The sequence below is a fragment of the Vipera ursinii genome (assembly GCF_947247035.1).
Source record: "Vipera ursinii genome assembly, chromosome: Z".
Classification (NCBI taxonomy): Eukaryota; Metazoa; Chordata; class Lepidosauria; order Squamata; family Viperidae; genus Vipera; species Vipera ursinii.
The window spans coordinates 125,338,638-125,364,942 of record NC_139517.1 but is presented as its reverse complement, the minus strand read 5'-3'; the positions used below and the strand labels follow the sequence as shown (position 1 = coordinate 125,364,942).

At 42.0% G+C, this 26,305-nt stretch overlaps 1 protein-coding gene across 2 annotated transcripts in view; it reads left to right on the top strand.

Annotated features, from left to right (window-relative positions):
• The window catches only part of PLCD1 (phospholipase C delta 1), a 52,375-nt gene extending 26,130 nt beyond the window's left edge, over positions 1-26,245 (top strand). Inside the window, exons 6-16 of one of the 2 annotated variants that reach the window (XR_014494166.1) lie at positions 2,684-2,885; positions 6,086-6,230; positions 7,804-7,953; positions 10,235-10,363; positions 11,523-11,670; positions 13,578-13,694; positions 15,414-15,592; positions 16,666-16,798; positions 18,477-18,626; positions 22,007-23,554; positions 26,083-26,245. Coding sequence is in view for 1 of the 2 variants with exons in the window: in XM_083376981.1 (XP_083233107.1) it covers positions 2,684-2,885; positions 6,086-6,230; positions 7,804-7,953; positions 10,235-10,363; positions 11,523-11,670; positions 13,578-13,694; positions 15,414-15,592; positions 16,666-16,798; positions 18,477-18,626; positions 22,007-22,098 (1,445 nt within the window). In the remaining variant the exon portion in view is untranslated. Of the gene's footprint in view, positions 1-2,683; positions 2,886-6,085; positions 6,231-7,803; positions 7,954-10,234; positions 10,364-11,522; positions 11,671-13,577; positions 13,695-15,413; positions 15,593-16,665; positions 16,799-18,476; positions 18,627-22,006; positions 25,931-26,082 lie in introns of those variants that run through there. The other variant, XM_083376981.1, reaches the window with a different exon arrangement.
• Positions 26,246-26,305: the final 60 nt, after the last annotated feature.

Sequence of the window (26,305 nt, the reverse complement as noted above, 5' to 3'; positions counted from 1 at the left end):
ATAGATAGATAGATAGATAGATAGATAGATAGATAGATAGATAGATAGATAGATAGATAGATAGATAGATGATAGATAGAGATAGATAGATAGATAGATAGATAGATAGATAGATAGATAGATAGATAGATAGATAGATAGATAGATGATAGATAGATAGATAGATGATAGATAGATAGATAGATAGAAGTAGCACTTAGACCTATATACCGCTTCATGGTGCCTTCTCTAAGCGGTTTACAAAGTCAGTGTATTGCCCTGAACAATCTGCGTCCTCATTTAGATTCAGATAGATGAGAGAGAGAGAGAGAGAGAGAGAGAGAGAGAGAGAGAGAGAGAGAGAGAGAGAGAGAGAGCGCAATAGCACTTAGACTTATATACCGCTTCACAGTGTTTTACAGCCCTCTCTGAGTGGTTTACAGAGTCAACCTGTTTCACACACACACACACACACACACACACACACACACACACCAATCTGGGTCATCATTTTACCGACCTCAGACGGATGGATAGTTGAGTCGGTCAGGATCAAACTGCTGGCAGTGGGCAGAGTCAGTCTGCAGTACTGCATTCTAACCACTATGTCACACGGCTCTTGGGGATACATACAGATGGGCAACTCTGTGGAGGAGCAGGAAACTGGAGATACAATAGTCCCTGACTAGTGACACATTTGGGACCAGAATTTCCATTGCTAAGCAAGACTGTTGTTCAATTGCACCCAATTTCCGGACCCTATTTTGCCATGGCTGATGAGCCAATCACAGCAGTTGTTAACTAAATTAAGTAAGTCCTTGACTTACAACAATTCGTTCAAAGTGACAATGGCACTGGAAAAAATGACTTAGGACTTTTTTTCACAGTTATGACTGTTGCGGCATCCCCATGGTCACATGATTTACATTCAGACGCTTAGCAACTGACTCATATTTATGATGGTTGCAGTGTCCCGGGGTCAAGTGATCCCATTTTGAGACCTTCTGACAAGTAAAGCCAATGGGGAAGCCAGATTCACTTTACAACTGAGTTACTCACTTAACAACTGTGGCAAGAAAAGTCGTAAAATAGGGCAAAACTCACTTAACAAATGTCTCACATAGCAACGTAAATTTTGGACTCAATTGTGCTTGAAAGTCGAGGACTACTTGTATACAGTCATTAAGCGAATCTGGTTCCCCCCATTGATTTTGCTTGTTGGCTAAGAAGTTTGCAAATGGCGGTCCACATGCTGGTTGCCAAGCACCGAAATTTTGATGATATAACTGTGGGGATGCTATGACGGTTGTAAATGTGAGGACTGAGCGGTTGTAAATCAGTTTTCAGTGCTGTTTTAACTTCAGACAGTCACTAAAGTTGTAAGTCAAGGATTTACTGTACGTTACTCAATTTGTCACCTTGTGTGGAAAAGAAGTTCATATTAAGAAGCAATTGAAGCTACATTTTTTAATTCTAAAAATCAGAATTAAATGATCAGGATTGCCCCCTCCTCCCTCATCATCTACTGTTCCCCAAATCCACACCTTTTCCTTTAATAAAAGATAATATATTGTTTTATTGTATAATAATAATAATAATAATAATAATAATAATAATAATAATAATAATAATAATAATAATAATATAAAGTTGGAAGGGACCTTGGAGGTCATCTAGTCCAACCCCCTGCTCAGGCAGGAAACCCTATACCATTTCAGTCAAATGGCTGTCCAGTCTCTTCTTAAAAACCTCCAGTGTTGGAGCATTCACCACCTCTGGAGGCAGGTTGTTCCACTGGTTAATTGTTCTAACTATTATTTTAATACGCAGGTAATAAATTATATTATTTGGCTGCAGTGGTATTTACTTAGTATTGTCTCGAGTTTATTGATCCTCTAATGTTTTAGATGACAGAAACCTTTAAAAAGGAAAAAAAAGATTATATCAATATTACTATTTTTTCTAGGATGTTAATGTTGATAAGCACAAGGTTGCTTAAATCTTACATCTAGAGCTGAGCGCAGCATTGATTAACAGCTGCAAAATGCACTAAATTATTTGTATATGTATATATAGGGGTGTGGGTCTATACACATGTTGTATATAGTACATTTTAGGTGTGTGTCATGTATGTTTCACTTTGAGAGCGGGCAACTAAATTTCATTTTTGATGTGTGCTGTTGTGCTCACAGTAAAAAATGACAATAAAGATTTATCTTATCTATCTTCTTATCTTACAGAAGTTTCTATCCTAAGCTTCTTAATACTAAGTTCTTTATTATTTAGTTTCTTGTATGAATAGGTAGTCCTTGACTTACAACCACAATTGAGTTGTTGCTAAGCGTGACAGTCATTAAGTGAGTTTTGCCCCATTTTACGATCTTTCTTGCCACGGTTGTTAAGTGAATCTGGCTTCCCTATTGATTTTGCTTGTACAAAACGGGATCACGTGACCCCAGGACACCGACATAAATATGAGTCAGTTGCCAAGCCTAAGAATTTTGATCTCGTGACCGTGGGGATACTTGCCACGGTCGTAAGTCGCTTATTTCAGTGCCGTTGTAACTTTGAACGGTCACTCAGCAAAATATTGTAAGTCGAGAACAACCTGTGTTAGGGGGAAAAACGGAAAACTAAGTTAAACAACAACAATTCTCCCCGAATATCATTTTCTTTTCTTTTTTTTAATTCCAACTTTTTGCAGTTAAAAGGCAAAAAGCCATGAGCAAAGATGGCTTCCAGATGTATTTGCTTTCTGCCGATGGGAATATTTTCAATAAAACTCACGGCCAAGTGTATCAGGATATGACCCAACCCCTCAGCCATTATTATATATCTTCTTCGCATAATACCTACCTCATGGAGGATCAGCTAAAAGGACCCAGCAGTACTGAAGCCTATATCAGGTACCATAGAGTATTTAATAGATTTTTTTTTCTTTCCTTTCTTGCCTGCCTTTCATCCATCATCCTAACACGCCCTACCTAGGACTCTGATTTCTGATATTTCCATACAACAGCAGCCCTTTGAGATGGACTTGAGAGAGAGACACAGAGAGAGAGAGACAGGAAGAAAGGAAAAGAGAGAGAGAGAGAGATTGAAAGAGAGACAGATAGAGAAAAAGACAGGGGAAGAAAGGAAGAAAGAGAGAGGGGGGGAAGAGAGAAAGGGAGAGAGACTAGACAAAACAAAACGACGTAGAGCAGAGGTCTTCAAACTCGGCCCTTTTATGACTCATGGACTTCAACTCCCAGAATTTCTCAGCCAGCCATGCTGGCTGAGGAATTCTGGGTGTTGAAGTCCATGAGTCATAAAAGGGCCGAGTTTGAAGACCCCTGACGTAGAGGAACATAAAAAATGGGTTTTTAATGGGTTTTCCCAGGATGTGGCAGAGTTCATGTCCCAGATATTCTGTGCAGATCTAACCAATGAACTTTATATACCTCTGGGTGAGATCATCCGTGGTTTTGGGGTGGGGTATCAAAAGTATGCTGATGATACCCAGCTTTTCATCTCCACCCCGAACCAACCCAGTGATGCCCTCAACGTGATGTCCCGCTGCCTGGAGGCGGTTCAGGTCTGGATGGGGAGGAACAGGCTTCGACTTAATCCCGACAAGACCGAGTGGTTGTACATACCGGCATCTCGGGCAATCCAGCCTATTCCATCTTTAACTATAGGGGGTGAGGTGTTACCCCCTGTAGATAGGGCTCATAACTTGGGCGTCCTCCTTGACTCACAGCTGAGTTTAGAAGATCACATAGGAGCTGTGGCCAGGGGAGCTTTTGCCCAGGTTTGCCTGGTGCGCCAGTTGCGGCCCTATCTGGACCGAGATGCCCTATGTACAGTCACTCATGCGCTTGTGACCTCTCGAATAGACTACTGCAATGCTCTCTAAATGGGGCTGCCCTTGAGGACCATTCGGAGGCTTCAGCTGGTACAGAATGCGGCCGCGCGAGTTGTGATGGGGGTCTCCCAATACTCCCATGTAACACCTCTTCTCCGTGAGCTGCTTTGGCTCCCGGTTGTCCTCCGGGTGAGATTCAAGGTGCTGGTGATGACCTATAAAGCCCTAAATGGCATGGGCCCGGATTATTTACGGGAGCACCTGCCGGCTTCAACTTCCCATCGCCCCGTGCGCTCCTATAGAGAGGGTCTCCTCAGAGTGCCGTCGGTCAGGGAGTGCCGGCTGGCGGCCCACAGGGGGAGAGCATTCTCTGTGGGCATGCCTGCCCTCTGGAATCAGCTGCCTGTGGAGCTCCGGATGGCTCCCGACTCGCTGTTTCTGCCGTGACCTGAAAACCTGGTTATTTGAGCTTGCCAGCCTGGACTGAGGGATTGGGATTTTATTTATTTATTTTATTTATTTTAATTCCATTTATATCCCGCCCTTCTCCGAAGACTCAGGGCGGCTTACAAGCTTAGCAGTAGCCTTCATTCTATGTATATGCCTGTTTATTAGGGCTTTCACACACACCCCAAGCGGCATTATTACAAAGTCAGCTTAATTGCCCCCAACAGTCTGGGTCCTCATTTTACCTACCTCAGAAGGATGGAAGGCTGAGTCAACCTTCAGCCTGGTGGGATGCGAACCTGCACTAATTGCAGGCAGCTGGTGTTACTTAAGGAGGCATTAGCCCACTGCTCCACCAAGGACTCTTTAAAATTTAAAATTTTATAATTTATAATTTATAATTTTATAATTTAATTTAATTTATTTTGTTTGCGGCTAAATTTAATTTAATCTATTTTTAACTTTTGTATGTTATATTTTAATTGCCCTGTACACCGCCCTGAGTCCCTCAGGAGAAGGGCGGTATATAAATCTAATAAATAAATAAGTATCTGGAGGATCATATACAACACCTTTACACTGACCAATGTCTACATTTGTGACCTGGACTAGGGGTACGTTGGTAAGAGGCCAGCTAACACCCCACTTTCCAGTCCAGAGCCAAAAGTTTTATTTTTCTTAAAAGTATCTCCTATAAATCCCTTCCTGTTGCATGTATTAAATTTGGGCACAGGCCAGCAAGATCAAGCCTCACTTTTCATCTATCCCACATTCAGTCCCAAATTATGCTACGTCAGCCAAGTATTGGAAGTGAATTTACATTTTTTTAGCTGGAAACGCCAGAATTGCAGGATATGTTGCGATCTTGCCAGATTTTGGGCCCTGTTTTCCCTTGTTTTTTTTAAAAGTTGGCTCGTGTATGCTATTGGATAAGAACTTCCAATATCTGAATAGATGGCTGACAACGGGTGTCTTCAAAAAGAACTCAAAAAAATCAAGATCGCAGCTAGTGGCGTAGTCCTAAATGCCATCTTGATTACAGGTAGTCCTCGCCTTACAACAGTTCATTATTGTTATTTTATTTGGTTTTAAAGATGTATTTTAGTATGTGGGCATTTATTTAATCTTGTTTTAACTTTTGTAATTTGTATTTTTTATTCTTGCCCTGTTCACCGCCCTGAGTCCTTCGGGAGAAGGGCAGTATAGAAATAGTATTAAATAAATAAATAAATAAATAAATAAATAAATAAATAAATAAATAAATAAATAAATAAATAAATAAATAAATAAATAAATAAATTTAGTGACCATTTGAAGTTACAACGGCAGTGCAGAAAGCGACTTAGGACCATTTTTCACACGGCCATTGCCGCATCCCCATGGTCGTGTGATTTACATTCGGATGCTTGACAACTGGCTCATATTTATGACGGTTGCCATGTCCTGGGGTCACGTGATCCCCTTTTGTGACCTTCTGACAAGCAAGTCAGCGGGGAAGCCAGTTTCTGTTAACAACGGTGTTACTAGCTCAACAAATGCGATGATTCACTTAACAACCATGGCAGGAAAGATCATGAATGGGGCAAAATTTACTTAACAAACATAAATTCTGGGCTAAGTTGTGGTTGTCAGTTGAGGATTACCTGTATGTTGTGTCCCCACAAGGACACTCCAAATGACCAACACTTTCTAACGTCCTATTTGGTCCACCAAACCTGGTTGCTAATGTTTCTCCTTAACGTTACCCTCTTTTGGAAGGGAAACCCCCTTTGAAACCCACCCCACAACTGGTTTTGATGTTCTCTCCCACAGAGCTTTGATGAAAGGTTGCCGATGTGTAGAACTCGATTGTTGGGATGGCCCGAACTCAGAGCCGATCATCTACCACGGTTACACATTTACGTCCAAGATCCTCTTCAGCGATGTCATCAAGGCCATCAAGAATTACGCTTTCAAAGTAAGGGGAGATGCCTTCTCTTCCAAGTCCAAGGGCCTGTCAAATTTTTAAAGATTTAAACACAGAAAGTGATTAAATATTTCAAATTAGAAAGTTTGAAAGTATTGTTTTGCTCCTTAAATTGGTTTATGACCTATGACTTGCTGTTTATATGTAGACTGTGAGCTTCTGCACCCAGAGACCAATTCCTTGAGTGTCTAATCACATTTGGACAATAAAGAGATTTTCCCTTCCCTTCCCCTCCCCTCCCCTCTCCTTTTCCCTCCCTTCCTGTCTTCTATATTCCATATTCCTCTCCCCTCCCCTCCCCTCCCCATCCCATCCCATCCCATCCTATCCTATCTTCTTCCATCCCATCCCATCCCATCTTCTCCTATCCCATCCCATCCCATCCCATCCCATCCCATCCCATCCCATCCCATCCCATCCTATCCTATCCTATCCTATCCTATCCTATCCTATCCTATCCTATCCTATCCTATCCTATCCTATTTGGGACTTCTGATATAATTAGGCAAATGATGTAAATTGGCACTTATTAATGCATATAACTTAAATGGACAGAACAAGTAAATTCGCAAAAAAAATGACATCAATTACCTCAATTTGGATTTAACAGACATTTGGATTTAATGGACACGATATCCTCTCAAATAATTGGTTCAGTTGAAGTTTACGGTAAAGCAACCTTGTGGCTTTCTTTACAAAAAATGCTTCAGGGGAACTGCTAGCAATTCTTGGGTTTGTTCTCTTGACACAATTGGAAGGGGTCAAATGAGAGAAAAATGTCACATGCACATGCACAAACCCATCTTGTAATTATAAAACACACAATTTTTCCATCTATGGAAACCCCTCATAGCACATTCATTTATTCATATCCTGCCTTTATTATTTTTACAAATAATTGAAGCTGGCAGACACATCTCATAATCCTTCCTCCTCCTGTTTTCTTTACAACAACAATTTTGTTAGATGAGTTAAGGTAAGAGAGGATGATTGACCCAAAGTCACCCTGTTGGCTTTAATGCCTAAGACGGGGCTATAACTCACCATCTCCTAGTGATTGGCTCAAAGCCACCCAGTTACTTTTCATGTCTAAGGTAGGATTTGAACTCACAGTCTCCCACTTTCTAAGCTGTGTCTTAACCATTAGGCCAAGCAGGTTCTTAACCAGGGTTGGCAACCATACCGTATTTAGCACAGCAATAATTGTAAAGGTCCAATGTCTAACTCAAGTGTTTCAATGATTTCACTCTGAGCGATATCATGAAATTCCACCCCATTTTTATTATTATCGTGGTTCACGGCACAGTCCGCCAGATGTTCAAACTGTTCAGAAATTCTTCCTAAGGACCTGGGATAGGCAGATGTGGATGTTTGATGGTCTTAAAGGTATTGCCACAGGATGTAAGCTGGTCCATGTAAAGCTGCCTTTTGCAACTGACGGATGGTGAAGTCGTCAATATTATTTTTAAATTCTCTGAATGTTGAAATTCTCTGCCTGCAGTTAAGAACTATTGCTCCTCTAAATCAGTGTAGACTGATATGGGCTCATTTCTTTTCCACACAGATCTCTCCGTATCCTGTCATTATATCTCTGGAGAATCACTGCAGTCTTGACCAACAGGAGATTATGGCACGGCACCTCCACTCCATTTTGGAGGACATGTTGCTGGTGGCACCAATTGATTCCAAAGCAACCAACTTACCTTCCCCAGAGGTGAGCGCTTGGTGACCTTAAAGGTAAAGGTAAAGGTTCCCCCGCACATGCGTGCTAGTCGTTTCCAACTCTAGGGGCCGGTGCTCATCTCCGTTTCAAAGCCGAAGAGCCAGCGCTTGTCCGAGGACTCCGTGGTCATGTGGCCGGCATGACTGGATGCCAAAGGCGCACGGAACGCTGTTACCTTCCCACCGTAGTGGTCCCTATTTTTCTACTTGCATTTTCACGTGCTTTCGAACTGCTAGGTTGGCAGAAGCTGGGACGCGTAACAGGCGCTCAATCTGTTACGCGGCACTCGGGATTTGACCCGCCAAACTGCCGACCTTCTGATCGACAAGCTCAGCGTCCTAACCCACTGAGCCACCACGTCCCTTTCCTTGGTGATCTTAGTGGACTCTTATTAAAAGAGAGATAGAATCAAGATCAAGTGAAATGTTAACACCACTTTATTATGCCTTGGGTAGACCACACTTGAAATACTGCATCCAGTTTTGGTTGCCACAATTTTAAAAAGCTATTGAGACTCTAGAAAGAGTCCAGAGAAAAGCAACAAAGTTGATCAGGGGACGGGAGGCTAAAACATATGAAGATGGTTGCTGGAATTGGGCATGTCTAGTTTAATGAAAAGGATCTGGGCTAACCAGATGGGGATGCTTGATGGAGTTAAAGGTCTCATAGAGGTCAGCTATTCCGGGTAAATCTGCTTTTTTGCAAATGACTTATGGCAGACATGTCAAACTGCCGGCCTGCTGGCTGGATGCATCACAACAAAACCGTGCCTTCCCCATTGCCGGGAAAAAGTCACCATACGTCGTGTGACGTCACGTGACGTTGCGAGTTTGACATGCGTGATTTATGGTGAATTTGTCAAAGTGAAATGTTTTCGAAGAAAAATGAGAAAGTCCAGTTGCCTCTTGGGAAAAAAAGCAACTTTGGGATGACTATAACCTGGATGGCTGCGAGTCTCCATAGACATATGGGTACCATACTACCTTTGCTTTCTTTTGCCACACTTGTTCTATTTCTGTTTATTTATTTTATTAATTTATTAATTTAATTTATAGGCCTTTGTATTTTGTTATCTTCTCCAGTTCTTTCTCTTCTGTTCTGTCCCCTGCGGATACTACCATGTCCACTATCCAGCCTTTTTTGTCATTCTTAATTACAGCTATTAAATCTGGGGTGTTATATGGCAGGTGCCTGTCTGTTTGAATTATTAAGAAGATTTATACAGCCACTTAACTCCAGAAATAAAACCATAATCCAAAACTCAAGAGCCCTCTCCCCACCCGGTGACAACAATCAAACCAACTACTTAATGGGCTCCAGATCATTCTGGAGTCTCTAGGCCTGTTGGCAGAACCACGTCTTCAGGGCCTTGCCAAAGAATATCAAAGTGGGGGCAATCTTATCTCCTAAGGAAGGAGCCACCACGGAGGAGGCCTTCGTCTTGGTCTCACCAGATGGACTTGCATTTATGACGGTTGCAGTGTTCCTGGGGCCATATAATCCACCTTTTGTGACAGGCAAAGTCAGGTTTGCTTAACAAACGCGTGACTAGCTCAAGGGTAGGCAACTTTGGCTCTTTTATGACTCATGGACTTCAACTCCCAGAATTCCTGAGACAGCCATGCTGAGGGGAAAGGGAGAGGTTTCCAAGCTGAGCCATGCTTGCTCAGGAATTCTGGGAGCTGAAGTCCACGAGTCATAAGGGTAGGCAACCTCGGCTCTTTTATGACTCGTGGACTTCAACTCCCAGAATTCCTGAGCCAGCATGGTTCAGCATGGAAACCTCTCTGTTTCCCCTCAGCATGCCTGGCTCAGGAATTCTGGGAGTTGAAGTCCACGAGTCATAAAGCGGCCTAGGCCTAGGCCAGGGGTAGGCAACCTCGGCTCTTTTATGACTCGTGGACTTCAACTCCCAGAATTCCTGAGCCAGCATAGCTCAGCATGGAAACCTCTCCCTTTCCCCTCAGCGTGGCTGACTCAGGAATTCTGCGAGTTGAAGTCCACGAGTCATGAAGGGGCCATAGTTCCCCCATGCTGGCTCAGGAATTCTGGGAGTTGAAGTCCACGAGTCATAAAAGAGCCAAGGTTGCCTACCCCTGGACTGACTTAACAATTGCAGGGATTCGCTTAACAACTGTGGCAAGAAAGTTCGTAAAATGGGGCAAAGCTCACTTAAACAACGTGTCGCTTAGCAACAGAAATTTTGAGTTCAGTTGTGGTCGTAAATCGACACTTACGACTTGATAGTTTGCATTTTTGTTATATCTCTTAGCAATTAAAAGGGAAAATTCTTGTAAAAGGGAAGAAATTAACTCCGGAAACGGAAGAAGTTTCAGATGAAGATGAAGCAGCTGAAATAGAAGACGAGACTGTGAAAAGTGAGATAGAAAAGAAGAAACTGGTAAGTTTCCTGGTACATGATATTCCTCGACTTACAACCATTTGTTTAGTGACTGAGGTTACAATGGCAATGGAAAAAAAATTGCCAAAAACTAGTGTTTATTTCCTGTTTCTGGTAAAATCGCTCATTGGATATAACGTCTTTGCTTAATGATTGCTGCAGAAAGTCGTGAAAGTTAGGTGTGGGCATGTGATGACCTTTGTAATGACTAACACAAAATATTACCGTAATTCTGGGCTTAATGATGGTTGTAAATTGAGAACTACCTATAAACCTGGAGGAAAAAAGAGAGAGAGATATATAACTGGTTTAACAAGTTTCATTTGAAATGTGAAAGCTTGATAAGGCCGCCCGTGGAAAACTGCACCCAGTTTTGGTCACCATATTATAAAAAAGATGTTGAGACTTTGGAAAGAGTGCAGAGAAGAGCAACAAAGATGATTAAGGGGACTAGAGGCTAAAACATATTTAATTTTAATTTTTAATTTAATTTTATTAGATTTATATACCGCCCTTTCCCAAAGGACTCAGGGCGGTTTACACGGTATTTTAAAATCAAACCAATACAAAATACAAAAGTTAAAAAAACAATTAAAAAAGATTAAATTATCCCTAAAAATAAAAACCCCAGTTAAAAATCCTTGGTTGCTGGAATTGGGTGTGTCTAGTTTAATGAAGAGAAGGACGAGGAGAGACATGATAGCAGCCTTCCAGTATCTCAGGGGCTGCCACAAAGAAGAGGCAGTCAAGCTGTTCTCCAAAGCGCCTGAAGGCAGGACAAGAAACAATGGATGGAAACTAATCAAGGAGAGAAGCAGCCTAGAACTAAGGAGAAATTTCCTGACAGTGAGGATAATTAACCAGTGGAACAGCTTGCCACCAGAAGTTGTGAGTGCTCCATCACTGGAGGCTTTCAAGAAGAGACTGGACAGCCACTTGTCTCATATTGTTTGGGGTCTTCTGCTTGAACTCGAAGATCCTCAAGTTCCCTACCAGCTGTCTTCTGATTTATTGATTCATGTGGCTGCTTTAATGAGTCAGTCCTTGACCAGGCTGCTTCAAAGAGGCTTTTTGCATATTCCAGGGCAGCTTGTCCAAATAATCTTTAGACAGGCTTGTGATGTGACTGGTTGGTCATTAATCTCTCATTCTCTGCTAGAGCGACAAGCTAAAGCTTGCAAAGGAGCTGTCCGATACGGTCATCTACTGTAAAAGTGTCCATTTTCAAGGATTTGCTGACCCTCAGCCTCACGATGAAATGTGCTCTTTCAGCGAAGGGAGAATCCTTAAACTAGCTCAGGAATCAGGTATGGAGCATCTTCTTAACGCTTTTAGTAAGGCTTTTGTGATATAACTGAATATACAGCACTTCTGACCCGGTACTCTTTTTAAATTGATTATTCTTGGTACGGGTAGTCCTCCACTTACAACTTACTTAGTGACTGTTTAAAGTTACGATGGACCCCAGGAAAGACACTTAGGATGCTATGGCATCCCAAGTCACGGGGTTGCATGTTGGATGCTTGGCAACCAGCCCGCATTTATTGCAGTTTCCAGCATCCCACCATCACGTGACCATGATTTACAACATTTTACGGGAAACCAATTTTGGATTCCGGCAATAAATGTCCATTGTGGAGTTGGCTTAACAAGTATTGTACAGTGTTCGCTTTATGATTGCCAGGATCTCTCTCCTTCCCTCCCTTTATTTCTCCATCGGCTCACCTATCTTCCCCTCCCTTCTCCCTTCCCTTTCCTCCCCTTCCCCTCCCCTCCCATTCCTTCCCCTCTCATCCTCTTGCCCTCCCTTCCCTCCTTCCTCCTTCCCTCCCCATTCCCCTTCCTCTTCCCCCTTCTCTTTTCTCCTTCTGTCTTTTCCTATCCTGCCATCCTCTTCCTTCCCTACCCTTCCATTATCCTTCCCCTTCCCCTTCTCCCTTCCCTCCCTTTCCCTTTCTTCATCCTTTCCTTCCCTTATTTCCCCTTCCCTTATCTTCCCTTCCCCTTCCTTTATCCTTCCTTTCCCCTTCCCCTTCTCTCTTCCCTTCCCTTCCCTTTCTTCATCCTTCCCAATTTAATAGAGCTAATAGCCACTGACCCATTGATTCGATCTAGTTCAAATAGGAGGGCTGTAGAAAACGTAAAGGGACGCGGTGGATCAGTGGGTTAGGCCGCTGAGCTTGTCAATCTGGAGGTCGGCAGTTTGATGGGTCGAATCCCGAGTGCTGCGTAGCAGAGTGAGTGCCTGTTATGCGTCCCAGCTTCTGCCAACGTAGCAGTTCGAAAGCATGTAAAAATGCAAGTAGAAAAATAGGGACCACTCCGGTGGGAAGGTAACAGCGTTCCGTGCGCCTTTGGCGTCTAGTCATGCCGGCCACATGACCACGGAGACATCCTCAGACAAGCGCTAGCTCTTGGGCTTTGAAACGGAGATGAGCACCGGCCCCTAGAGTCGGAAACGACTAGCACGCATGTGCGGGGGAACCTTTACCTTTACCTTTTAGAAAACATTGGGGGCTGTGAAAGGAAATTTCTCATTGCCCCCCCCAGACAGTCTTCTTTCTCCTGGGACACATGAGTCCAACAGTCCCCAGAGGCACTTCTATAGCCCTCTACAATAAGCACTCCTGGGCAGGAAATAGCTTGCAGTCTTTCAGATGTGGTCCTGACTCATAGCTGCATTTTGTGTGCACTTGTTAAGCCACCTCGTAGCTATCATGACCTGGTCTGGTATTGAATTCCATAAATGTTGGGTTGCTTGGGAGAGCGGTGACTCAGCAGTTAAAGTCACTGAGCTTGTCAGCTGGACGGATGACAGGCCAGGCTTGAGGTCAGAGTGCCGCACGACAGGATGAGTCCCCGTTACTTCCCTCAGCTCCTGGCAGTTCAAAAGTGTGCAAATGCAAGTAGATAAATAGGTACCACTTTGGTAGGAGAGTAAAAGTGTTCTGTGTCCCTTTGGTTTACAGCCATGCTGGCTACGTGACCACGGAAATGTCTTCAGACAAGGGCTGGCTCCCTTAGTTAAGCAACGGAGATGAGCACCGTGCCCAAAACTTGGACATGGCTGGACAGGAGAAGCCTTTGCCTTATGGGCTGTTTTTCCAAATTTCTCCCTCATTTCTGACCCAAGATCGAACAGCTATATATGGGGGTGTCCTGAGAAAGTGATTTGTTTTTTAAAAAAAGTATCTGTTTCTTATTTTACACCCAGGAATGGACCTAATCCATCATAATGTCCAGCACCTGAGCAGGATCTATCCAGCAGGTTGGAGGACTGACTCGTCCAACTATAACCCTGTTGAGATGTGGAACATGGGTTGCCAGATAGGTAACTATGTGGAGGGTACATGTATGGGTTGTTGAATTATTGGACTGGATCTAGAGGCAGACAATCATTTAGAAAAGCAGAATCTCAATTCCAGTTGATTGAAGTGAAAAGGACTTTTACTAAAGTTGTTGATTGCAGGAAGGTGAGGCGAGATCTGAAGTTCCCGTTCACCAATACAAAGAGCCAAACCCACCATTCTCTATCCTTCTTCCCCAATGTCTGGTCTGTTACCATCCAATCCAGGATCGCTGCAATGTTGTTTAAAACTCTGGGTTGTTTAGGCTGCTGGAATTTCACACCCAGGGCAAGCGGGCTTGAAGATGCCCGGCATAACCAGTATAAACAGATCTGGTCTTCTTCACATTTCAGCTCCCCCTCCCCATTTTCTACCATTAGATACACAGGTGTGGATTGCCCCAAATGCCTCCCCCCTCCCTTCCCCTTTGATGTCAGGATGCCAGCAAGGTGCCAGGCCGACGATAGAGATTCTGACACAGTCATACCTAGAACAGACCCATTGCAATCCGTGGGACTTAAATAGAGAGGCTCCAAAATTTTGGGTGGATCTATTTTAATCAAGTCAGTAACCTGGAATCAAACCCGCTGGCTGCCGTGGATCTAAGGAAGGATCTCAGCGCCATAAGTGGCAGCTGATGTTGTTGTCAGAATTACCAAAACAGCATCACACTGTAGCTCTGCAAGCTGCTTCATTTTTATCCTTAAGTGTGGCATCATCCTGTGCACAAGTCGAACTCAACTTACGAGCACAGTTGGGACCAGAATTCCTATCCCTAAGCATTGTGGTCATTAAATGAGACACATCCAGTTCTATGGTTTTTTTGCCATGGTCATTAAGTGAATCACACAGGCATTAAGCAAATCTAGCTTCTCTTATTGACTTTCAATGTCAGAAGCTGGTTCCCAACAAACAGTGATCTGGCTAATCCGAGATGCTGCAACTGTTGTAAATTCATGCCAAATTCGTGACTGGAGGGAAAGTGACAGTCATAAGTGTGAGGACCAGTTGCAAGTCACTCTTTTCAGCACCATCATGACATTTCATGGTAGTTGCAGCATCTAAAGGTAATAAAATCACCATTTTCACTTGCCAGCTTCCAACCAGCAATGTCAGGGGAAAGTAGAATTTGCATAACAACTACTTAACAATAACAGTTGCAGTGATTTACTTAATAACCGGGGCAACAAAGGTTTAAAATCAGGCACAACTTACTGAACCACCATCTTGCTTAGGAAGGGAAATTCTGTCCTAATCGAGGTTGTAATTTTAGGGATACCCATATTAGTGATTTTCTGTCTCCCAAGCTGTCTTTTAAGGATTTAATAGCTTTTGATGCCCAAAGTGCTTTTTTTCAAAAAGGCAGTTGGACTTTCTTGTTTCCCCCCCCCCCTGGAAGACGTTTCGCTTCTCATTCAAGAAGCTTCATCAGTTCGGAGTGAATGGTGAATCCGTCAGAACTGAAGAAGCTTCTTAGATGAGTAGCAAAACGCCTTCAAGTTGCCTCTTGAAAAATCACCTTTGGGGCAAAGGCTGAGAATCTTCGTAGACAATGGCTGCTAATGAACTCAGCAAGAAAAAAGAAATATTACTGGAGTGAAGATGATGATGGTGGTGATGAAGAAATAGAAGATGATGATGATAAAAAAGAGGAAGAATAGCCAAAACCCACTGACCTGCCTTTGTCCTATGCTTTCTTCTAGTTGCCTTGAATTTCCAGTCCAGGTCCTCCGAAATGGATATTCACCAAGGCCGATTCCAAGAAAATGGAGGCTGTGGCTATGTCCTAAAGCCAGAATTTCTCCGGAACGAGCAGTCCAAATTCAACCCCAGATCTATCACAGAAGGGCCGTGGTACTGCCCTAAAAAATTCCAGGTTAAGGTAAGAGTTGAGAAAGAAAAGCCATTTGTATAACATCATGTTGTAGAGCAGCTGTTCACCATATGAAAACTGCATGTCCTCGGTTTATGACCACAGTCGAGCCCAAAATTGCTAAGTGAGACAGTTGCTAAGCTTTGCCCCATTTTACGACATTTCTTGCCACAGTTGTTAAGTGAATCACTGCGGCTATTAAGCTAGTAACACAGTTGTTAAGTGAATCTGTGTTCCCCACTGGTTTTGCTTGTCAGTATGTCGCAAATAGGGAATTACATGACCTTGCGACAATGCGACCGTCATAAGCATGAATCAGTTGCCCGGCGTCCGAATTTTGATCATGAGACCACGGGGGACACTGCAATGGTCGCAAGTGTGAAAAACTGTCAAAAGTCACTGTTTTCAGCACCATCGAAACTTTGTACAGTCACTAAATGAATGATTGTAAGTTGAGGACTGAAAGCCATATCCTTCTGTAGGGAAATGGCCAAACCTGGAAGTCTGTTCTGAGTGCAAAACATACCGTTTTATACTTGGAAAGCTTTCCTACTTTCAAAGCAACTTGTTTCACGCTCAAGATAAGCCATGTCAAAGTCAAAATGAAATATGAAGTGATTTTCTTTGCACACATTTACAGAAGGTTTAAGGGATGCGGTGGCTCAGTGGGTTAGGACACTGTGCTTGTCGATCAGAAGGTAGGCAGTTTGGCGGGTCAAATCCCGAGTGCCGTGTAGCAGAGTGAGCACCTGTTACGCGTCCCAGCTTCTGCCAACCTAGCAGTTCGAAAGCACGTAAAAATGCAAGTAGAAAAATAGGGACCACTCTGGTGGGAAGGTAACAGCATTTCGTGCACCTTTGGCGTCTAGTCATGCCGGCCACATGACCATGGAGACGTCCTCGGACAAGCGCTGGCTCTTTGGCTTTGAAACGGAGATGAGCAGCGGCCCCTAGAGTCGGAAATGACTAGCACGCATGTGTGGGCGAACCTTTACCTTTACCTTTACAGAAGGTTAGGATGGGCTTAAAGAGAGTGCAAACAATTTGAGCTCTTTTCTCCTTCAAGTTTCCTTTCCTTGCAGATCATCTCTGGCCAACAACTGCCGAAGGTCAACAAAAGCAAAAACTCCATTGTGGACCCGAGGGTGATTGTAGAGATCCACGGTGTTCAGAGGGACAACGGGAAGAAGCAAACCAAAGTAATCGATAATAACGGTAAGAGGAATGTCTGTGGAGATTTTCAGTCATCCAGATTGTGATTGTCCCAAAGGTGATTTTTGAAGAGGCAAGTGGAATTTCTTCCTTTTCTTTGAAGACGTCTCGCTTCTCATCCAAGAAGCTTCTTCAGCTCTGACTGGATGTTGGAGGTTGGAAGTGGAAGCCTCAACAACTCTCAGAAAGAGCACTATCGACCAGATGACTGCAAGGAACATAAATCCTTCCCTCTTCCACCATCCAGTCAGAACTGAGGAAGCTTCTTGGATGAGAAGCGAAACGTCTTCAAGGAAAACAGAAAAAAAGTCCAGTTGCCTCTTGAAAAATCACCTTTGGGACAAGGTGATAAAAGGAGGGAAACCAAGGATGTCTCCAGCAAGAAATCATAACTTAGGGAGTACAGATAATCCTCGACTTACGACCATAATCAATCCCAGAATTATTGTCAGAAATCACATTGGTCATTAAGCGATTCATCCCTTAACTGGCCCAATTTAATGACATTTTTTGAAGCAGTTCTCAAGAGAGCACCACAGTTGTTGAGCAAATGGGTGTTATTTTATCAGAAACTGAAAGTAAATGCGGGGTCTGGCAAATAGTGTTGTAAATTATGGTAATGTGATGAAAGGACATTGCAAAAGGCTATAAATGCAGGCTGCAGTTGCCAAATGCCCAAAATGCAGTCACATGATCATGTGGTGCGGTGGGCGCTCAGAAGTTAAAAGCTAGGTTGTAAATCCCATTTTCAGGGTCCATTGTAACTTTGGATAGTTGCTAAGTGACAGGTCCTAAGGCAAGGCCTACCTATATTAAAGCATATATTTAAGATTAAAACTGGGGAATAGTTTTTCCCCATATTTTATGTATTGCTAAATGCAGTAGCCTAGTTTTTCTATTTATCTTTGTGCTCCAGTGTTCCCTCAACTTGCTGTCTTTCTTATTCAGTGGGTCATGGGAACGGGTACAAGAACAGTGGATGATTGAATAGAGTACCGGTTGCAGAATTCCTTGGGAAAGCCAGTTTCTTCTAGTGGTTAAGATATTAGGCTAGATTGGAAACCATGAATTCAAATCCTGCCTTAGACATGAAAGCCAACTGGGGCTTTAGTCCTACCTTAGGCAGGAAAGCCAGCTGGGTGACTTTGGGCCAATCACCAGGAGAGGGTGAGTTCTAGTCCCAACTTAGACATGAAAGCCGGCTGGGTGACTTTGGGCCAATCACCAGGAGCCAGGGAGTTCTAGTCCCGCCTTAGGCATGAAAGCCGGCTGGGTGATTTTGGGCCAATCACCAGGAGCCAGGGAGTTCTAGTCCCGCCTTAGGCATGAAAGCCGGCTGGGTGATTTTGGGCCAATCACCAGGAGACTGGGAGTTCTAGTCCCACCTTAGGACATGAAAGCCAGCTGGGTGACTTTGGGCCAATCACCAGGAGACAGTGAGTTCAGCCTTAGGCACAATAAACCAGATGAGTAATCTTGCGCCAATCCCTCTCTCTCTCTCAGCGCAACCCACCTCATAGGGTTGTTGTTGTGGGGAAAATAAGAGGAGGAACATGTATTGGATATGTCCGCCACCATGAGTTATTTGTAAAAATAAAATAAATGTATCAATAACAAATAAAAATTATAAAGGTAGGATACAAATAAATAAATACTTTGGCTCTCTTTGACTCTTGCCCAGGTTTTAAACCAGCCTGGGATGAAACGTTTGAATTTGAAATCGATGTACCGCAACTAGCCCTGGTCCGTTTTATGGTAGAAGATTTTGATGCCTCAACAAAAAATGATTTTATCGGGCAATTCACGGCCCCCTTCACAAGTCTGAAGCGAGGTGAGTCTTGTTTTTAATAAAGCTTTTTCACCCAGAATGCCATTGTCAGTTCAAAGGGGAGGGGGTTGTTTGCTAGGCCCCTTGGCATCATGCAAAAGATTTTCAAAATATTAATGTATTTAATTTTTTAATCGTTTATATGGGCATCCCATCTCATGGGAAATGACCCCGGGCGATAAATCCATAAATACAAAACAATCATTACCTGAAACCGTTATATAATAATTAATAAAAACATCAATGTGTTATTTATTAATCACATTTATATGGCTGCCTGCCCTATGAAAAGTAAAAGAGGGCAGTAAACAACCACCCAATAAAACAATAAAAGCAAAACAATCATTACCTAAAATTGTTGTATAACAATTATTTAACAACCTTAATTAAAATCTCTCATTCATGGTTATGGTAGTTTTTTAGGGGCTACGTTCAGCCAATATCAAATGCAAAGAAAAGCCAACCGATATTTTTATCGTAATAATCAAAATCCAATCTAAGCAATTTTGTACATTAAATATCTTATAATATGCACTTTACACATGAGTAAAGCCCCACTTACTATTGGTAGTCCTCGACTTACAACAGTTGATTTAGTGATCGTTCGGAGTTACAACGACACTGAAAGAAGTGACTTATGGCCATTTTTCACACTTATGACCATTGCAACATCCCCATAGAAACCTGACCAAAATTCAGACACTTGGCCACTGACTCATATATATGACGGTTGCAGTGTCCCTGGGTCATGTGATCCCCTTTTGCAACCTTCTGACAAGCAAAGTCAAGGGGGAAGCCAGATTCACTTAACAACCATGTTACTATCTTAACAACTGCAGTGATTCACTTAACAAATATGGCAAGAAAGGACGTAAAATGGGGCAAAACTCAATTAACAAGCATCTCACTTAGTGTCTCACAATTTTGGGCTCAGTTGTGATTGTAATGGACTTAATGGACTCTTAGCTCTAAGAGTCTCCTTCGTCCTTCAGTTACAGTCAGTCCTTATGATCACAACTGGATTTCTGTTGCTAAGGAGGACGGTTGTTAAGAGAGTCATGCCGAATTTTATGATCTTTATGCCATTGTTGTTAAATAAATCATTACTTTTAAATGAATCATGCTGTTGTTAAGTGAATCCAGCTTCCTCCTTTGACTTCGCTTGTTGGAAGCCAATTGGGAAGGTCATATATGGTGATCACAAAATTCTGAGACTCCACAACCGTTGTAAATACGTGCCGGTTGCTAAGGGCCCAGATTTTGATCATGTGACCAAAATAAGTGTGAGGGAAATTTTCTCAGCGCCATTGCAAATTCAGCTGGTCGCTAAATGAAATGGTTGTAAACCGGGGACTATTGATTTAATGGACTACAGTGTCTATAGCCCATTAAATTGAGGTAAATTCTTTTCTACCATGCAGGAAAGAAAAGAATTTTAAAAAATGGAAAATGAAGTGAAGGATTTTATAGTCTTTTCAATAATTTCTTCTGCCCATTTCTCCAATTTATGGTTTCTACTTCTTCCAGTTCCCAAGATTGACCAGCATTTTTTGCCCGTTGAGCAAGATTTTATTTCACTGGGCAAAATCCCAAAGGATAAAGCCAGCTGGGAATGATGGGCATTGTAATTAAGCACCATGGTGGTTATTAAGGTAGAGAAAGAGTTCCAGCCAGACTGCAAATCCTTGTTTTGGAGCCCTCTGCTGTCCAAAGGAAGGAATTGCAACAACACTGAAAAAAGTGACTGACAATCAGTCTTCGTGCTTATGACTGTTGCACCAACCCTACAGTCACATGATCAGAATTGCTGTTACTCATCCCAGATTCTGCCAACCTAGCAGTTCGAAAGCACGTAAAAATGCAAGTAGAAAAATAGGGACCACTATGGTGGGAAGGTAACAGCGTTACGTGCACCTTTGGCGTCTAGTCATGCCGGCCACATGACCACAGAGACGTCCTCGGACAAGCGCTGGCTCTTCGGCTTTGAAACGGAGATGAGCACCGGCCCCTAGAGTCGGAAACGACTAGCACGCGTGTGCGGGGGAACCTTTACCTTTACCTTATGGTTTTAATGCCCCGGGGTCATCACCTTCCCAGCTGGGTTTTGACAAGCGAAGTCAAGCAGGATTTGCTTAACAGCCACATGGTTCATTTAACAACTGCAATGGTTCACTTAACAACCAGAACAAAAAAGCTTGTAAAATAAGGCACGCATTTAACAACTTCCTTCCCTAGCAATGAAAATTCTGTTCCCCTTTGTGATTGTAAGTACCTGTAATTAGTTTAAATTTCTTTTTTAAAAGTTAAAAAGTTTTTCTGATGATTCTGGGGAACAGCCCCAGCTATGGGAAGACTTTTTTGTTGGCATGGATCCTTCTGAATTACTCTGAGGACAATTGCTTTCTAAAAGGTGCGTGTCACTTTGAGGATATAGGTCAGTGTTTCTAAACTTTGGCCACTTTAAAATGGCTGGGGAATTCTGAGAATTGAGGATGCCAAAATAGGGTGAAAAACAACCTACTAAGCCTATTAAGATGAGCAAAATACTCATTACAGAGGTAGCAAGTGGTAATTTTTGGATCTTCCTCGTTGAATTAAAGGTGTAGGGTTATTTGCTACGGAAGGAGCCAAACCTGTTTTTCATTCTTAGCTTCTACATTGCTTCTTGTAGCAGCCCTTTCTGCAAAGGAATTTTCAAGCACAGAAAACGCAGGAATCTTGCACAACCTATTGCTGATGTTGTTTTTAGATCATTTTAGTTTAGGTCAGGGGTGTCAAACTCAATTTCATTGAGGGCCGCATCAGCATTGTGGTTGCCCTCAGGGGGCCGGGTGGGTATGGCCAGGGTGGGCGTGGCCTACTGGGTGGGCGTGGCTAGAGTGCGTATGGCCTACTGGGTGGGCGTGGCCAGCTCTACATCGTTCGCATCAAGGGTGCCTATGGGGGCCTGGGCAGGAGTGGGACAGATCTGAAGATCTCTGGCAGAAGGAGGGTCTCTGGGCCACGGCCAAGGCAGAGGGGGCCATTCCCTCCCTGTTTCCAGGATGGTTTCGCGGGCCACATGAAACCACTTTGCGGGCCTGATCTGGCCCCCGGGCCTTGTGTTTGACATGTCTGGTTTAGGTTGTCAGTCTGATTTTTAGCTTTTTTTTTAATGGGAGGGTTCTAGTTTTGTAGGACATTCTAGAGTCCATTTGTGTTGAGTGGCCAATAAATAATGATGACCATGATGAAGATGAAGAAGAATAGAAAATGATGACATCTTCCCTATTTGGGCAACCTTGATACCCAAAAAAGTGAGCTGATAGTTTACCAGCAGTGAGTAAAAGATACCAAAAAACCCAAAAATTAATGCTGCTTTTTTTCTTTTTCCCCTTCTCAAGGCTATCGCCACATTCACCTTTTGACGAAGAACGGAGATCAATATCCATCCGCTACGCTCTTTGTGCATGTCAATATTTGGGACAATTGCTAAAAAAAAAAGAAATGAACTTCAGGGGCTGTGCAGGAAATCTCTTTTTTAGATTTCCAGATAGACTTTTGGTCCCTGGCAAAGAAAAACTCACCCCTTTGGAAGCAATGCAGTGGGCCATCCACGCCTTAATACCAGTTGAATATTTACATGTGAAAACAGCTAGAAAACATTAGTTTTTTAAAAGTTATGCTTTAACTTTTAATCCTAGTTGCTTTTCTAGGGCGAGAGAAGTAACTCAGAACTCTCAGGAGCTTGTAGGAGTAGCAGTAATAAAGAGTAGATATATTTTTAGCTTTATTTTAATACAATCTGAATTGTGTGTGTACGTCCCCAAATTTTGTGTTTTTCTGTGTGACAGTGCAAAGGTCAGCGGGAAAAACATTTTAAATGAAGGACAATTGCTTTGTAAAAGGTGGGTGTCAGAAGGCAGGAAGCGTTAGGGAAAATATGAAGGAAAACATGTACAGTTAGTCCTTGACTTACAACCATTTGTTTAGCAATCAAAGTTACAATTGCACTGAAGAAGTGATTGATGTACAGTCCTCTTAACGACCGCCGGAACATCCCTACCATCACAACATTTGGGTGCTTGGCAAGTGGCATTATTTTGCAGCACTTGCAGCTTCACAGGATCACCTTTTGGTACCTTCTCCCAAAGTCAGTGGGAGAAGCTTTGATTCACTTAACAACCGTGTTACTAACTTAGCAACTGCATGGTTCCCTTAATAACTGTGGCAAGAAAAGTTGTAAAAGCTCACATAACAAATGTCTCGCTTAGCAGCATAAATTGTGAGATCAATTGTGGTTGTAAGTCAAGGACCAAGTGTTACGTCTGTTATCACTTACATAAAACACATGATTAAGAAGGGTGTTCAATGGCAGAAAGGTTTTCCCTTAGATAGAAATATTTTGGTGGACATGACCAGCTGATTTTCCATAATACTAATCATGACATTTTGGATGGGGAATGAGATATGAAGAGCCCCAGAGGGAAAAAAACCCACTTTAGATGTCTTTTGATCTTAATTTTTGTCATTCATCCTTTAATCCAGGACATTTGGTTGATTTAGTCCAGCAGCTGGTGGGATATTTATGGGAAAGACCCAGAATTTGTCTATGGAGATTCTCAGTCATCCAGGTCATAGTTGTCCCAAAGGAGCTTTTTCAAAAGGCAACTGAATTTTTCTTTATTTTTTCTTGAAGATGTTTTGCTTCTCATCCAAGAAGCTTCTTCAGTTCTGACTCTTTGCCATTTGAAAAAGCAGGTTTGGGATGACCCAGAAAGTCTTTTGCGTTCCATGGCTATCAATTTCGATTTTGAAGAATGATGTTATTTTTCTCAAATTTTACTTCTTCCCTTTGCACGCATATTCCCAATGGATTTATCTGAAATACTAGCCAGGTCTTCTTCAGTGGAAGTTGCAAATATTAACACACTCAACAGAAAGACTAAGATGTGAGCATTTTTTTTTAAAAAAAAATGCTAACTGTCTTGCTTAACAATGAAAATTCTGGTCGTAAGTTGTGGACTATCTGGTATTTTAATCTATGCAATTATTTCTCAACCTCGGGCACCTGAAAATGTAAGGACTTCAACTCCCAGAATTCTCCATGGAGGAATTCTGGGAGTTGAAGTCCACATATCTTCAAGCTGCCAAGATTGAAACACTGCTCTAATTGGTTGGAATTTTCCATCCATTCTATTTTTTTAAAAAAAAAACTGTACAGCCATGAGGGTTTTCTAGAATAACAGAATGTCACATTTCCAACCATGGTTAGATCCTGGCCATATTGAAATAAGATTCATCACAAAAGAACCAGGAGTAAACTGGGATATTTCCAGAATTTTGATTTGATGCCTCAAAATGGATTTGATGATCTACCTTTCCTATTGTTAAAAATAACACAGAGTTATCTTCAGGGTGTGGTAAAAAAAATAATAAAAAAAATCAAGAGGATGGCCAGAATACTTGAGGCCTGCATTATTGTGGCTCCCATCTTGATTTAGTTAGCTCCACCCTGCAGTTTTTAATTCTGACCAGTTTTATCAGTCAAGAAATGCACAGTATAACGACTTTACAACCCTATGACTAGCATAAATTCTCCCAGACACTCTTCTGAGATTTCACTAGCATTGCTTACCTATTTTTCCCCTTGAGTTTAAATTAGCAGCAATAAGGACTAGTAACTTGAGCAATGAGAACCCCGGGATGTTTCTTATAAGGCCAATATTGCACATTATGTCATTTGCTGCATCAGCAAAGTGGCAATACACTTGTAGCCTGATTTTAATTTTATTTTTATAACAGCAGAAAAAAACAACACTTTTTTTGGAAAAAAAATTCATTAGCTATATTCTCACACCATGCATTTGACTTCTGACAGTTTTGTGGTTTGGGACCTGGGGTAAACAGAATGATAGTCGGCTTAGTTGCACTAGAGTAGAAGCGAAGTTAATAGTTTACTTCAAGTATGACGGAATCCAGCTAGCGAATATTCGATTGGTAGCCTTTTATTGGTAATGAACTGTACTTGAGTTTAATACTTTGATTTACAATCTGAAAATTATTTTTGAAGTAAAATAAATTGTGAGATTATTGTCTCTGTAAATGTTCTGTAGTTGCTGCAAATATATGCAGGAATTTTTTAAGGAGAATGTTTTATTCCAAATGCAATGGATCTAAGTAGAAACTCATTTTGATTTGCAAATCCCAAATGACTTAAAAGAATTTCTTCCAAATCACAAGATGAATTAACTGAGTTTGTTGGCAGTTCTTGGCAGTGATTGGATTACTATCATGCAATGAAATCTTTAATAAAAAAAATTCTTTGAACTTCTGAAATTGTTCAGAAAAAATCTAGAATTTCATATCCAGTAGTTTTGAGTCAATGTCCTTGCAAATAGGTATTCTAGGAAGGATAAAAAAGTCAATAGATTAACCACAACTACAACTTAACCTCTGCCTTATTTTTTATGTTTTTGTAGCTTCTACCTGATTTTCAAGCCCTTCTGAGGTTGCTTGTACAAAGATTTTTTTATGAACCTCTGCTTTTATTAGAAATCTTTTTTTTAACATCTATTATCCAATCAAGCAAGGTTTATATTCTCCCTTACTTTCAGAGGAGATAGATTTGAACTAATCCTAACTTAGAATACAAGTAGTCCTCGGTTTATGACAGTTCATTTAATGACCGTTTGGAGTTACAACGGCACTGAAAAAAGTGACTTATGACTTTTTCCACACTTACAACTGTGGCAGCATCCCCACAGTCGCATAATTAAAATGTGGATGCTTGTGATCCCTTTTTGCAACCTTTTTACAACAAGCAAAGTCACTGGGGGAAGCCAGATTCACTTAACAACTGTATGACTGCAGTGATTCACTTAACAACTGTGGCAAAGAAAGTTTGTAAAATGGGGCAATATTCACTTAACCAATGTCTCACTTAGCAACAGAAATTTTGGACTCAATTGTGGTCATAAGTTGAGGACTACCTGTATTCTCTAAACTGGTGTTGGATATCTTTCACATAAGAAATTTGATTACTGTTTAATGGCTTTCTACAGTTTTTATATCTCTGCTCTACTTTTGAAAAGCATGCAGCCTCTAAATCCAGCAGCGGATGGAAAGAACTATAAACTTTACCTGAATGATGCCTTCATTTACGATATCTTTATTTTAGGAGGCCTAAAGATAATTTCAGTCAATGCATTGCAATTAAATGATACACTCAGCCCCAAACGCAATTACACAGAAAGGGGCAAGTTACTGCTAGATTTAATTTAGTGTTAATTTAAGGGCATGTTAATTTAAAGGCATGTGGACTTAATTTAAAGGCATGTGGACTTCAACTCCCAGAATTCTGGGAGTTGAAGTCCACATATCTGAAAATCCAAACATTTTAAAGTTGCTAAGATTGATAAACACTAGATAAATGGATTTTAACAACGTGACCTGTTCTTGGTCTTTTTCTGTTTCGCAGTTTGGCATCAAAGGAGATTGATGTTTATTGAAAAGGTACAATTACGAATTAGGTGAAACCTGGCTCAGAAACAATAACTGTGAGAGGGACCTTGGAGTCCTAGTGGACAATTACTTAAAAATAAAGCTAATACAGACTTTCGGTTTGCCGACATGGCCACCATGGATGCCTGGAACATGAGCTCTGTCTTCCTCATTTAGTTTCGCTTCGCTGGGGGACCCTG